General features: G+C 53.5%; 1 protein-coding gene across 2 annotated transcripts; it reads left to right on the top strand.

The window, feature by feature from the left end:
* Nucleotides 1–658: 658 nt before the first annotated feature.
* GHRHR (growth hormone releasing hormone receptor) lies at nucleotides 659–11,015 on the top strand. 2 transcript variants are annotated; one of them, XM_077996959.1, is made up of 11 exons: nucleotides 659–828; nucleotides 993–1,090; nucleotides 2,243–2,340; nucleotides 3,086–3,218; nucleotides 5,108–5,261; nucleotides 5,548–5,608; nucleotides 6,126–6,195; nucleotides 6,947–7,038; nucleotides 7,605–7,734; nucleotides 8,772–8,813; nucleotides 10,602–11,015. In XM_077996959.1, the coding sequence occupies exons 3-11, from the start codon at nucleotides 2,279–2,281 to the stop codon at nucleotides 10,725–10,727; spliced, it is 870 nt and encodes a 289-aa protein (XP_077853085.1). In that variant the 5' UTR covers nucleotides 659–828; nucleotides 993–1,090; nucleotides 2,243–2,278; the 3' UTR covers nucleotides 10,728–11,015. The 2 variants fall into 2 exon arrangements, with proteins under 2 accessions (XP_077853085.1, XP_028701730.1); XM_028845897.2 differs by lacking the exon at nucleotides 659–828 and having other exon boundaries at nucleotides 836–1,090.
* The last annotated feature ends 282 nt before the right edge of the window (nucleotides 11,016–11,297 follow it).

Below are 11,297 nucleotides of genomic sequence, written 5' to 3'. Positions count from 1 at the left end.
GATGAGAGTGCCTGTCTACAAGCAGCAGAGGAGATGCCCAACGCCACCCTGGGTATGGGGCCTAGGAGGCAGGTGGCGGCTCCTCTGATTCCTTTGTGTCCTCTGGCATCGCCCCTCAGATTACTGGGGCAGCCCTGTGGCTGGGCTGAGTCTCTGCTGCTCCCGGCTCTCTATCCAGGCTGCCCCAGGACCTGGGATGGGCTGCTGTGCTGGCCGACGGCAGGATCCGGCGAGTGGGTCACCCTCCCCTGCCCTGATTTCTTCTCTCACTTCAGCTCAGAGTCAGGTGAGGGGTCCTGGGTATGGCAGTGGGAAAGGGAGGTGCTTTCGTCTGGAAGTGGCAGAATCTGGCAGACACGTCGCTGGCTTTGGGGGCAGGCCGACCTGGGTTTGTATACCAACTTCCCCTCTTCTGGGGTGACCTCGGGCCCGTCAGTCAATCCTGACCTCTGCTTCCTGAGCTGTGAACTGGGGAGAACGAAAGCATTAACTGCGCAAGAAAGGATTAGAGTGCGGAACCTGTAAGTGCTGGACCTGGGTGCCCTCCAGTGTTAGCAGGAGGCTGGCTGCAAGGGTGGAGGAGGGCAGGCCTGCCTGTCTGCCAAGACACCACTAACTGCCCAGGATGGAGAGGGTGGGGCACCCCGCTGCTCTGCTTTACCTCCCTGGCCTGGGTGCCTGGACTGCGAGGGCCTCTTTTCTCCCCTGCTGCCTTTAGGAGGCTGGCAGCCCAGCTCACCACTCCCCACCCCTCAGGGGAGTAATCCTCTCTGTGCAGAGATGGCGCCCGGGAAGCCAGAGATGGAAGGCCCCATAGTGTGTCCCTGGGTAGGCTACACCTGGGCTCCAGGCCTCTGGAGCTGCCCTATCTGTTGCTGAGAGGAACTGTCCATGCAAACCCTGCCAGGGTCACTTGATGGTCCATGGCACCCCCAGCCCCCTCCTGGGGAGAGGGAAGGGGTTGTGGCTAGAGAGTCTTGCTTGCCTCCCAGGGGCTGTGAAGCGGGATTGTACCATCACTGGCTGGTCTGAGCCCTTTCCACCTTACCCTGTGGCCTGCCCTGTGCCTCTGGAGCTGCTGGCTGAGGAGGTAAGAGGCTCCCGGCATCTTGGAGGAAGGACTGCCATGGACATTCGTATGGGTGGGTGCACAACGTCGGGGCCTCCATTCCCCAGCCTGCAGGTTGGAATATTCCTTACAGCGGTTTTCCAGCAGACAGCAGTGAAGCGTCTGGAGGAGAGGGGGTCTTCTGCTAAGTTACTCAAGGGTGACCCACGGGCCAAGTTACTTGGAAGGAGAAGCGGGGCAGAGGGCATGTGGGAGATCTGCTGCCTGCTATCTTGGTTCCGTGTCCAGGTCTCCAGGGCAGGGAGCTTAAAGTGGTTCCAGAGGCAACAAGGATCCTGGCAGCCCTGGGAAGTTCCTTTTCTTCTCTGACCCTCAGTCTGTGGAGCAGTGTGCATGGTTGTGGTGTGGGCAAATGAGGGAAACTCAAGCCCAGAGTGATTGCAGAGAGCTCCTAATACCAGCGAGCACACCCACACTTCTGCATCCAGCAGGGCCTTTGCAAGGCACTCCCACACCCACCATCCTGTTTCTCTGTCCCCTTGATCTCTGAAAGGTAAAGCATGACTATAAGCATTTTTCAGATGGAAAGACTGAGTCAGGGACAGGCAGTGATTGCCTGGACCCCACAGGAGAGCTGGGATTGGGGCCAGTGCCCGGGCCCCTGCTCCCTTCCCTTGCCTGCACCCTCTATCTTCAGGGCCCGGCCGCACTCTGACTGATACAAACACTTGGCCATGGGAACCTTTAGCCTGCCTGCCTGTGGCTGTCCCCAGGTGTCCCTGGCTGTCTCCTTTATTTGGGGACGTTGTGTTCTTAAGCTGGTGAGCAAGCTGGATGTCAATAAACAAGCTGATTTCCTCTGGTGCTTTTGTCATTCCCCAGGGACCTGTAGTTTCTGTGGCTGCCTCTCCCCACCCCCAGAGCATCATGAGTGTTAAGCGTCTCCACTCCCCGCCACTGCTCCTCCCTCACCCGCAGGTCAGGTGGAAGGCAGGCTGGAAATGAAAGCCCTAGTGCATAGGGGGAGCTTTCCATGGTACCTGCGGACACCTCTGTCTCCAGATGGGCAATGTTGGGGTGGAATGGCAAAGGCTTCACCTGCTTGATTGCCAAGCCTCTCTTTCCCCCAAAGGCCCTGAAGTTGAGAATTTCTTCCGTCTCTGCCCTTCCCAGGAATCTTACTTCTCCACAGTGAAGATTATCTACACCATGGGCCATAGCATCTCTATTGTAGCCCTCTTCGTGGCCATCACCATCCTGGTTGCTCTCAGGTTTGCCATCCTCATCACCAGCTCAAGAACCTTCCTTGGCTCCCTATTTCTCAGAGGGCCAAGTCTGCTTCCTTGCCTGCATAGCCATGAACTTCCCAGATCTAGGCACCATACCCATGTCTAACTTTCCCTTCCCTTTTCCCCACCATGTAGACCCATCTCTTCCAACACCAGAACTCACTCCTATCTCTGCCCCTTTGCTTATGTGGCACTCATTCTATTTGCTTGGAATTCCTCATTTTTCTCAGTGTATTTATATCTGAGAAAGCCCGGCTTCTATCTGCATCTAACAGTCCTCTGCCTCCTGCCCGGAGCCCCTCTTGACTGTTACAACTCTCTGACCATTGTCCCTTTTAAGACCCCACCCCCTCCTCTAGCCTTCAAAGTCTGAGCACGGCATCTGGCCTGTGCTGATCTTGGTCTCATGGGGATGAGTGTCTCTGATCATCCAGGGGGCTCCCATGTGTGGTACCTGCCATTTCTGCCTCTTTTCCCTGAGACTATGAGCACCCTCAAGGCAGGGACCAGATAGTCCTCTGTTTCCACACTTACCCTGAGCACAGGAATGGTTGCTCAGCTGTCCTGCAAGGGTTAAACTGAAGCCTCAAGTTCAGCTCAATTCAATTCAGTTTGATTGCATCCAATTTGATTCGATTCACCTCCTGCCCTGCTCAGCCCAGTTGCAGCACACCAGAATCCCCTCCCCCACTTGCTTCTTGTTCCTCATTTCTCCCATTCCCCCCAGGAGGCTCCACTGCCCCCGGAACTACGTCCACACCCAGCTGTTCGCCACTTTTATCCTCAAGGCGGGTGCTGTGTTCCTGAAGGATGCTGCCCTTTTCCACAGCGACGACACTGACTACTGCAGCTTCTCTACTGTAATGGCCGTGGGTGAAGGGGCTGGGTGGGTAGGGGAGAGAGGAGGTGGGATTACAGACCCAGAAGTGCCTGCCCCAGCCTTTCCTGCCCTGTGGGCTGACCCTGGAGCTCCTGCATGGCCAATTACAGAACAGGAAAATGCTCCTCTCCCATGTCAGGCCCTAAGTTCTCACGCCTTTCCTGGACTGTGGTGTCGATCCATGTCATTTCCTATATTGCATGCTTTACTCCGCATTCTGTAGTCCAACCTAGACCACGTTTCACTATGCACAGCCTTTTCCTTTCCTTTCATCCTTCCCTGCGCACTCATTGGTCTGTGCTGGGGGTGTGTATGCAAGGGGCTGGGAGGAGCTGGGTCCCTCCTTCAGGAAGAGCCCATGGGGCAGAATGCACACAGATTAGGGGACTCTCAAGTGGAGGAAGCTGAGAGCTAGGAGAGAATGAGAGAGGGCTTCAGGGAGGAAGGGACCCTGGAGCTGTGTTGGCAGCAACGATAGCGAGATGGGGAAGGAGAACATTTCAAGAGGAGGGACCAGGGTGAACAAACTCGCAAAGACAGAAGGACCTAGGCCATGTGCAAGAAACTGGGAAGGCACCATGGGAGAGGTGGAGTGGAGACAATAAGAGGCAACTGAAATTAAAGGGAAGTTGGGCAGAATGTGGAGACCCAGCAACTGCTGGATTCTCTACAAGTGTGCTGGAAATGAACAGCGAAATCAGCGAGCAAACTAACACATGACCTCAATTAACTGATGAAAGAATTAATCATACTTCATACTGAGCACTTATTTTGTGCCAGGCATTGCACTAAGTGCTTTACATGTATAGTTATCCTTTGAACAACGTGGGATTAGTGGTGTTGGTCCCCCTTTCAGTTGAAAATTCAAGTATAACTCTTGACTCCCCCAAACTTAACTGATTGCCTACTGTTGACCTGAAGCCTTACAAAAAACATAAATGACCGATTAACACATACTTATCTGTTACATGTGTTATATACTGTATTCTTACAATAAAGTAAGCTAGAGCAAAATTTTTAAGAAAATCATAAAGAAAGGAAAATAAATTTCCTGTTTTTAAATGGAAGTGGATCATCATGGAGGTCTTCATCCTCATCGTCTTTATGTTGAGTAGTCTGAGGGGCAGGAGGAAGAGAAGTTGGTCTTGCTGTCTTAAGGGTGACAGAGATGGAAGAAAATCTATGTGTAAATGGACTTCAGCAGTTCACACCTTTGTTGTTCAAGAATCAGCTGGCATTATCTCTTGAATTTTTAAAACAGCTTGAAGAAGAAAGCATCATTTTAATCCCATTTTGTAGAGGAGAGGCAATTGGCAAGGTCACCCAGTGGCACACAGGTGGGGCTGGGATCAAACCTGGGCCAACGGAACTCAGAGGTGGTCCTGCTCCCCCACTGGCAGGTGATCAAGTCATGCAGTGAGTGAGTGAATGCACGGGTGCCTGTGTGTGTGTGTTTGCAAGACAGAACTGTGGCTGAATAAGTCAGCTCTAGGGATTGACTTCAGCTCAGGAAGGATGGGGGTAAGTGAAAATAGAAGCAAGTCTTAGGCAGTTTCCATTTAATCCTTATGACAAGGACTTGAGCTAGGTATTGGAAGTTTTTCCTTTTACAGATGAAAAGCTAAGGTGTGAGGAGATTTGCACAGGAAATAGATGGCAAATTAGAAGCCAGGCTGTCTAGATCCCAAATCTGTGCTCTTAACCCTCAGTGTATATCACCACATCTCCTCTCGGGTGGCCCAAGAAGCAGGAGATCCCAGCCTAAGGTGGAGGGGCCTGGAGGTTCTGTATCTGAGTGGAGTAGGGGAGACTGGGGTGGGGGCTCCAGTGGGTGTCCCAGCTCTGAAGCACCCAGGTCCCGGCCCCCAGGTTCTATGCAAGGTCTCTGTGGCCGCCTCTCATTTCGCCACCATGACCAACTTCAGCTGGCTGTTGGCAGAAGCTGTCTACCTGACCTGCCTCCTGGCCTCCACCTCCCCCAGCTCAAGGAGAGCCTTCTGGTGGCTGGTTCTCGCTGGCTGGGGTGAGCACTGAGGGCGGGTTGGGCACCATGGGGAGGTAAAGGGTTGGGAAGGCCCAGAGAGTTCACATAAAGGCCCCTCCACCTCACTCTGAGGCCCAGAGAAGCGGAGGGACAGGCCACAGTCCGGCAGCAAGTGTTGGAGGTGGCACCAGGGCCCTGGCTCTAGGGTCCTGTCCGGCCCTGCCTTTGCAGTGCCCTACCTGGCTGATGGTGGTGGGAGGTGGGGCCAGAGCTCAGAGCCAAAGATGCAGACCCCCTCGCTTGTGTCTCCCCTGTCCTCCCATAGGTCTGCCCGTGCTCTTCACTGGCACGTGGGTGGGCTGCAAACTGGCCTTCGAGGATGTTGCGTGAGTCGGAGCAGCCACCTCATCATACCGGCTGGGCCTACATGGGGTGTGGAGTGGACAGTCAGGCCACGGGCTGTTCTCCAGGCTGGGAAGAGGAGGAGGAGGGACTGCTCGGCTAAGTTGGGGGGTGGGAGAACAGTCTGTGGGTAGCACAGAAGAGGCATGAGCCTGGCAGGAGAGTGGAGCTCAGATTCCTAGGGCTGTGGGGCTGGGGGAAGGTGGGGCGAGGGAGCTGCCAGGGGGCTTCCTGGAGAAAGGGACGTGTTGGGGCCAGCAAGGAGGCCTTGAACAGGCAGAGTTCAGAAACGTTTGTCCATCTAGGTGGATACAAAGGGTGAGCCCAGCCTGGATGGGGGTGCCCCTTTGGGTGAGACCCTAACTGGCTGAGACAGGAGAAAAGGCTGGAGGGGAGGTGGGTGAGACCAGAAGGCATGAATACCCAAGAGAGGAGGGAGGTGCCTGCGTCACCACAGTAAAGGGGACTTTCCAACAATGGCATTCTTGCCTCTCTCCCCAGGTGCTGGGACCTGGACAACAGCTCCCCCTACTGGTGGATCATCAAAGGGCCCATCGTTCTCTCAGTCGGGGTCAGTCCCTGGGCCAGTGTCCTTCGCTTTATTCAGTCAACCTCCCTGGAACTACCGAGGGGCTGTGCACAGCAGGAAATGCAACTCCAGGCTGGGTGTCTTGAAGACTGGGCTCCAGCCTCGCTCTGCCACTGATTCTCTGTGAGGCCCTCTCGGGGCCTCAGTATCCTGTTAGTAAAACCAGAGGGGTGGTGGTCTCCATCAGCAGGCAGGCTGTTCCAGCTCAATTTTGATGAGTGTAATGCACTGGGTGCAGATCATTTACCATTGCAGTGAGAGACTGGGGGTGCGGGCAGGGGGCAGTAAATGGAGTCTGCAGCTAAACCCCTCTCCTCCCTCCGCTCTCACACACAACACAGAGGCAGTGAAGACTGCTTTGCATGGCTTTGGTAAATGTACAAATGTTTTGCAGCTTAGCAACTGTGCAAAGTGAGGGACATCTGCTTTGTGCCAGAGAAGAGCCTGGGAGGTGGCTGGAGGCAGGTGGCGAGGCCTGATGGCCCCCCTTGATCCCAGGACTGGAGAGGGACAGGAATCCTGGGTCCTTCTCTGTCCTCCAAGGCTCAAATGTGGGACCTCCCAGCTCCAGGTTACAAATTCTGGAGCAATGATCTGTGCATTCATTCACCTGCACATTCTCACGTCTCAAGGATTTAAATTTTCTAGTTCCCAAATGGGCTGGGGCTCACCCCAGCCACCCAAGGCTACCCCCTGACCCTTGTCTTCCACCTTCCTATGCCTCTATTTCCAGGTGAACTTTGGGCTTTTTCTCAATATTATCCGCATCCTGGTGAGGAAACTGGAGCCAGCTCAGGGCAGCCTCCATACCCAGTCTCAGTATTGGTACTGTGTGTTCATGTCTGGGGACACTGGGAAAGGGTAACTGGAGAGGGATTCGATGTGGTGGTTCTGTCTCTTCCAACAGGCATTCATGACCTCAGCCCCATACTCTTCCCTATGTACCCAGAGACAGAATAGACCTGGCCCCTTCCTTCTAGGGGATCACATTATTGGAAGGATGAGGACTCCAAACAGCCAGTTCCCATGCCAAATAGAACGATGAGTGCTGGGGTCAATTTCTATGGGAGCCTGGGGAGAGGGATCCTTTCTAGGTGAAGGGTGGTGTGGTCAAGGAAGACTTCCTAGAGGAAGTGGTTTTGATCCACACTTTGAAAGATGCATAGACTTTGGGATAAACTGGGGCAAGAACAGTTGGCAGGGGAACCAGCAGGATCCAGGGCCCAGAAATAAAAAAAAAATGCCCAGGGTGATTGTGGGGAGGTGGCATTTCCCAAGGTGGCTGGTTCACAGAGTGGATATAGGGAGGTGGTAGGAAGTGAGAGGAGATGAAGTGCACATGACGGTTTCTAATCCCAGCCTTGGGAGCCTTGGATTTGTCTTTCCTGCAGGCGTCTCTCCAAGTCGACACTTTTCTTGATCCCACTCTTTGGAATTCACTACATCATCTTCAACTTCCTGCCAGACAATGCTGGCCTGGGCATCCGCCTCCCCCTGGAGCTGGGACTGGGTTCCTTCCAGGTGAGGCCTCTGCAGGCACTCTTTCTTTCAACTGGGAGTGCTGGAGGGAGGTGCTGTTGCCCACGGGCCTTGGCTGAGTTCATGACAGGGTGACGGCTATTCTTTTTCATCCATCTATTCAAATATCTGTCTGTCTGTCCATCTTCCAGCCACCCATCTATCTATGTATTCAACTACCCATGCATTCTTCCATCCATCCATCCATCCATCCATCCATCCATCCATCCATCCATGCATCCATCCATGCATCCATCTACCCACCAACCCATCCATCCATCCATCCATCCATCCATCCATCCATCCATCCATGCATCCATCCATGCATCCATCTACCCACCAACCCATCCATCCATCCATCCATCCATCCATCCATCCATCCATCCATCCATGCATCCATCCATGCATCCACCCACCCACCCACTCACCTACCCACCCACCCACCAATCCATCCATTCACCCACCCACCACCGATCCATCCATCCATCCATCCATCCATGCATCCATCCATGCATCCATCTACCCACCAACCCATCCATCCATCCATCCATCCATCCATCCATCCATCCATCCATGCATCCATCCATGCATCCACCCACCCACCCACTCACCTACCCACCCACCCACCAATCCATCCATCCACCCACCCACCACCGATCCATCCATCCATCCATCCATCCATCCATCCATGCATCCATCCATCCATCCAGCCAGCCAGCCAGCCAGCCAGCCAGCCAATCTATTCGACTCTTACTGATCCCCTATTATGTGCCAAGTGTTGTGCTCATTCACAAGGGATGCAGAAATAAAGTCAGAGGAATGGGGCCAACAGTACAGCCCTGGCAGGCTTGCTACAACAATTCTATGAGACAATATGCCTGGCACATAGTAAGGAATGAATGCATCTAAATTCCCCTTTCAATCGGACCTGGCCCAAGCCATAGCCTGGGGATGAGTAGGGAAAAGGTAGCAGAAAGACTGTGGACACCTTCAGGCCAGGCCAAAGTGTTCTGATGGGGTCTTTCTTCTTTGCCCCACAGGGCTTCATCGTGGCCATCCTCTACTGCTTCCTCAACCAAGAGGTGTGTGACTTTTGAGGCTATCCCTCATGGAGTCCCCCTCCCACCAGACCTAAGGCCTCCCCTCCTCTCTCCCACTCAGGTCCTGTAAACCCCAGCTCAGGCCACACCTTGACTCCTGTGAGCCTTTGTGGTAGTCTGTCCTGAGCTGCTGGATCAAGCTGAACCGGAATATTTCCTGTAAACATCTCTTATCTATCCTTCCTCTGAGCTGGGCCAAGTTCTACTAGCTACTCTTCGGGAGGTGGAGGAGGCCTTTCAGGGATCAGGAGAAGGATTAGGGTAGGGAGTCAGAAGGAATCCCCCAGTTATGTGTTCCTAAAATTGAACAAAAGGGAGAGTTGTTCAATTTCAGCTGAGGGAGAGACAATCAGAGAGAACAGATAGAGGAACCAAGAAAGTCAGAGGTAAACATACAGGGAACTAGGAAAATAATCAGATGCAGAGACAAAGAGGAAGATCCGGAGCCCGAGAAACAGAGAGCACCTAAAGGAAACAGACACACAAAGAGAGTGGATGGAAGGGGAGATAGGCATGAAAAGACAGAACAGATGGTGCTGCTGCACATGTGGAAACGTGGGGACATGGCAGAGACTGACGCAAAGTGAATTCCACCCAGGAGACACTGAATTTCCCCCTTAGGACAGTCCTGCTCTGGGGAGAGAGGCGGGGGAGAATTGATCTCAATGCCCCAGACTCCCAAGTTCCACCTTCGTGCACCTGCAGGGCCATGGGCTCCCTCTGCTGGCCATGGATTTGCCAGGGGCTCTGCATTCTGTGAGAGTTGGCTGCAGATGCCCTGTCCCCTTCGCTGTGGAGTGTTGCTCCCATCTCATCTGCCACCTCTGTCCCTTACTGCTCCTTCCCCTCTCCCTCTCTTTACTCCTCACCTGGCCTCTCTAAGTCCCATTCAGCCTTATCTGGTGTCTGGGTGTAGCAGACCATGGGCCCTGGGGGTCCTGGGAGGGGCAAGAAGCAGCCCAGGTGGAGGCTGGTGGGGTGTGGAAAAAGTGTTTCCACAAAGAGTTGTGAAGGGAGCTGTCTCGGGAAGCGGTGTTGGAGACCAGGTGGTTACATACCTCTGGTGACGGGGAGCTTACTACCTCCCAATAGCTCTTTCTGTTGTCAGGCAGCTATGGGAAAGATTATCTTTATGTTGAACAGGTATCTGATTCCTTTTATCTTTCATCACAACCCCAGTTCGGCTCCACTGCTTGAGGCACATTCTCTCAGCACCCTATGCCCCTGAAAGCCCCTTGGAGATGGAAAGATACAGACAGCACCCCCACCCCCCAATCCCACCCTTCCACCTCACCCCAGGCTACTTTTCTTTTAGTGACTTTCAGTTCCCTCAGCTGCAACCCCTCAGATAGAGTTCTGAATCCTCTCTCCCTTCAGATCATGTCCTCTGGACAGATTTCCAGCGGCCAGAGTTGAGCTCACAAAATTGAGCCCCAGAGCAAGGAGTGGTCTAAGTGATTAAGAGAGAACAGGGTGGTTATTTGACCAGGAACTCAAGAAAGCACCTATACATGTCTTTAGCTGGGCTCAGACAAAGGCAGGGCTAAAAGGCAGAGAAAGGTGCTAAAAGAATGGTGAGAAATACCACAGGAAGGAGGAAGTAGTATCCTCCAGAGGTAGTACTTAGTAGTGTCTGTGCCCAAGCATGACTTTTCCTGCCCCATGTCTCTGTTTCTCTTACACGGCCTCTCCCTGCACCTTAGTCTCATTGGGGTTGAGTAGCAAAGCCACAGGGGGACCTTCCTAACAGCCTCTTCCTTGTCCCTGGAGGTGAGGACTGAGATCTCACGGAAGTGGCATGGCCATGACCCTGAGCTTCTGCCAGCCTGGAGGACCCGTGCTAAGTGGACCACGCCTTCCCGCTCGGCGGCAAAGGTGCTGACATCTATGTGCTAAGCTGCCTCATCATGCCACTGGAGTCCACACTTGAACTTGGGCAGCTACCATGGGTCTGCCATGCTCTGGCAGAGCAAGGGGGCCATATCCCCACCCCAGCTGTTACCCAGCCTGGGGTAGGGGCGGCCCTTCCTCCCTGTCTCTGCATCTGACTCTCTTTTGAGGTTCCTGTATGTTTACTTCTGACTTCTGTGGTCCCTCTGTGTCTGCTCTCATCCATTCCTTTTCCTGGGGCCTGGGGCTCTAGCCCAAGCCTCAGGGGAGCCAATAAACCTGTAAATGAATAGACATATGTTTGAGTGAGTAAATGGGCCTCTAAAGGGGAGCGCACCTGCGTTCTTTATTTGGATGTCTGGTGCTGAGCTGTGTTCATCATTCCTCAGTTCATGCTACATGATGATTATGTATCTGTGCAAGGGGCCTCTTGTTTTATTTATTCTTAAAATGTACTCTCTTTTGTCTTCACCACTCCCATTCGCCTCCTCTCACAGGCAAACAAGCGAGCATGCTTAATGTGAATACTTGTGTTTCTGTGTGTCTTGCAAAATACGTGGTGTTTTGTGTGTCTGT

The sequence above is a fragment of the Macaca mulatta genome, chromosome 3 (genome assembly GCF_049350105.2).
Source record: "Macaca mulatta isolate MMU2019108-1 chromosome 3, T2T-MMU8v2.0, whole genome shotgun sequence".
Taxonomy (NCBI): domain Eukaryota; kingdom Metazoa; phylum Chordata; class Mammalia; order Primates; family Cercopithecidae; genus Macaca; species Macaca mulatta.
This window is presented reverse-complemented; position numbering and strand designations above follow the sequence as displayed.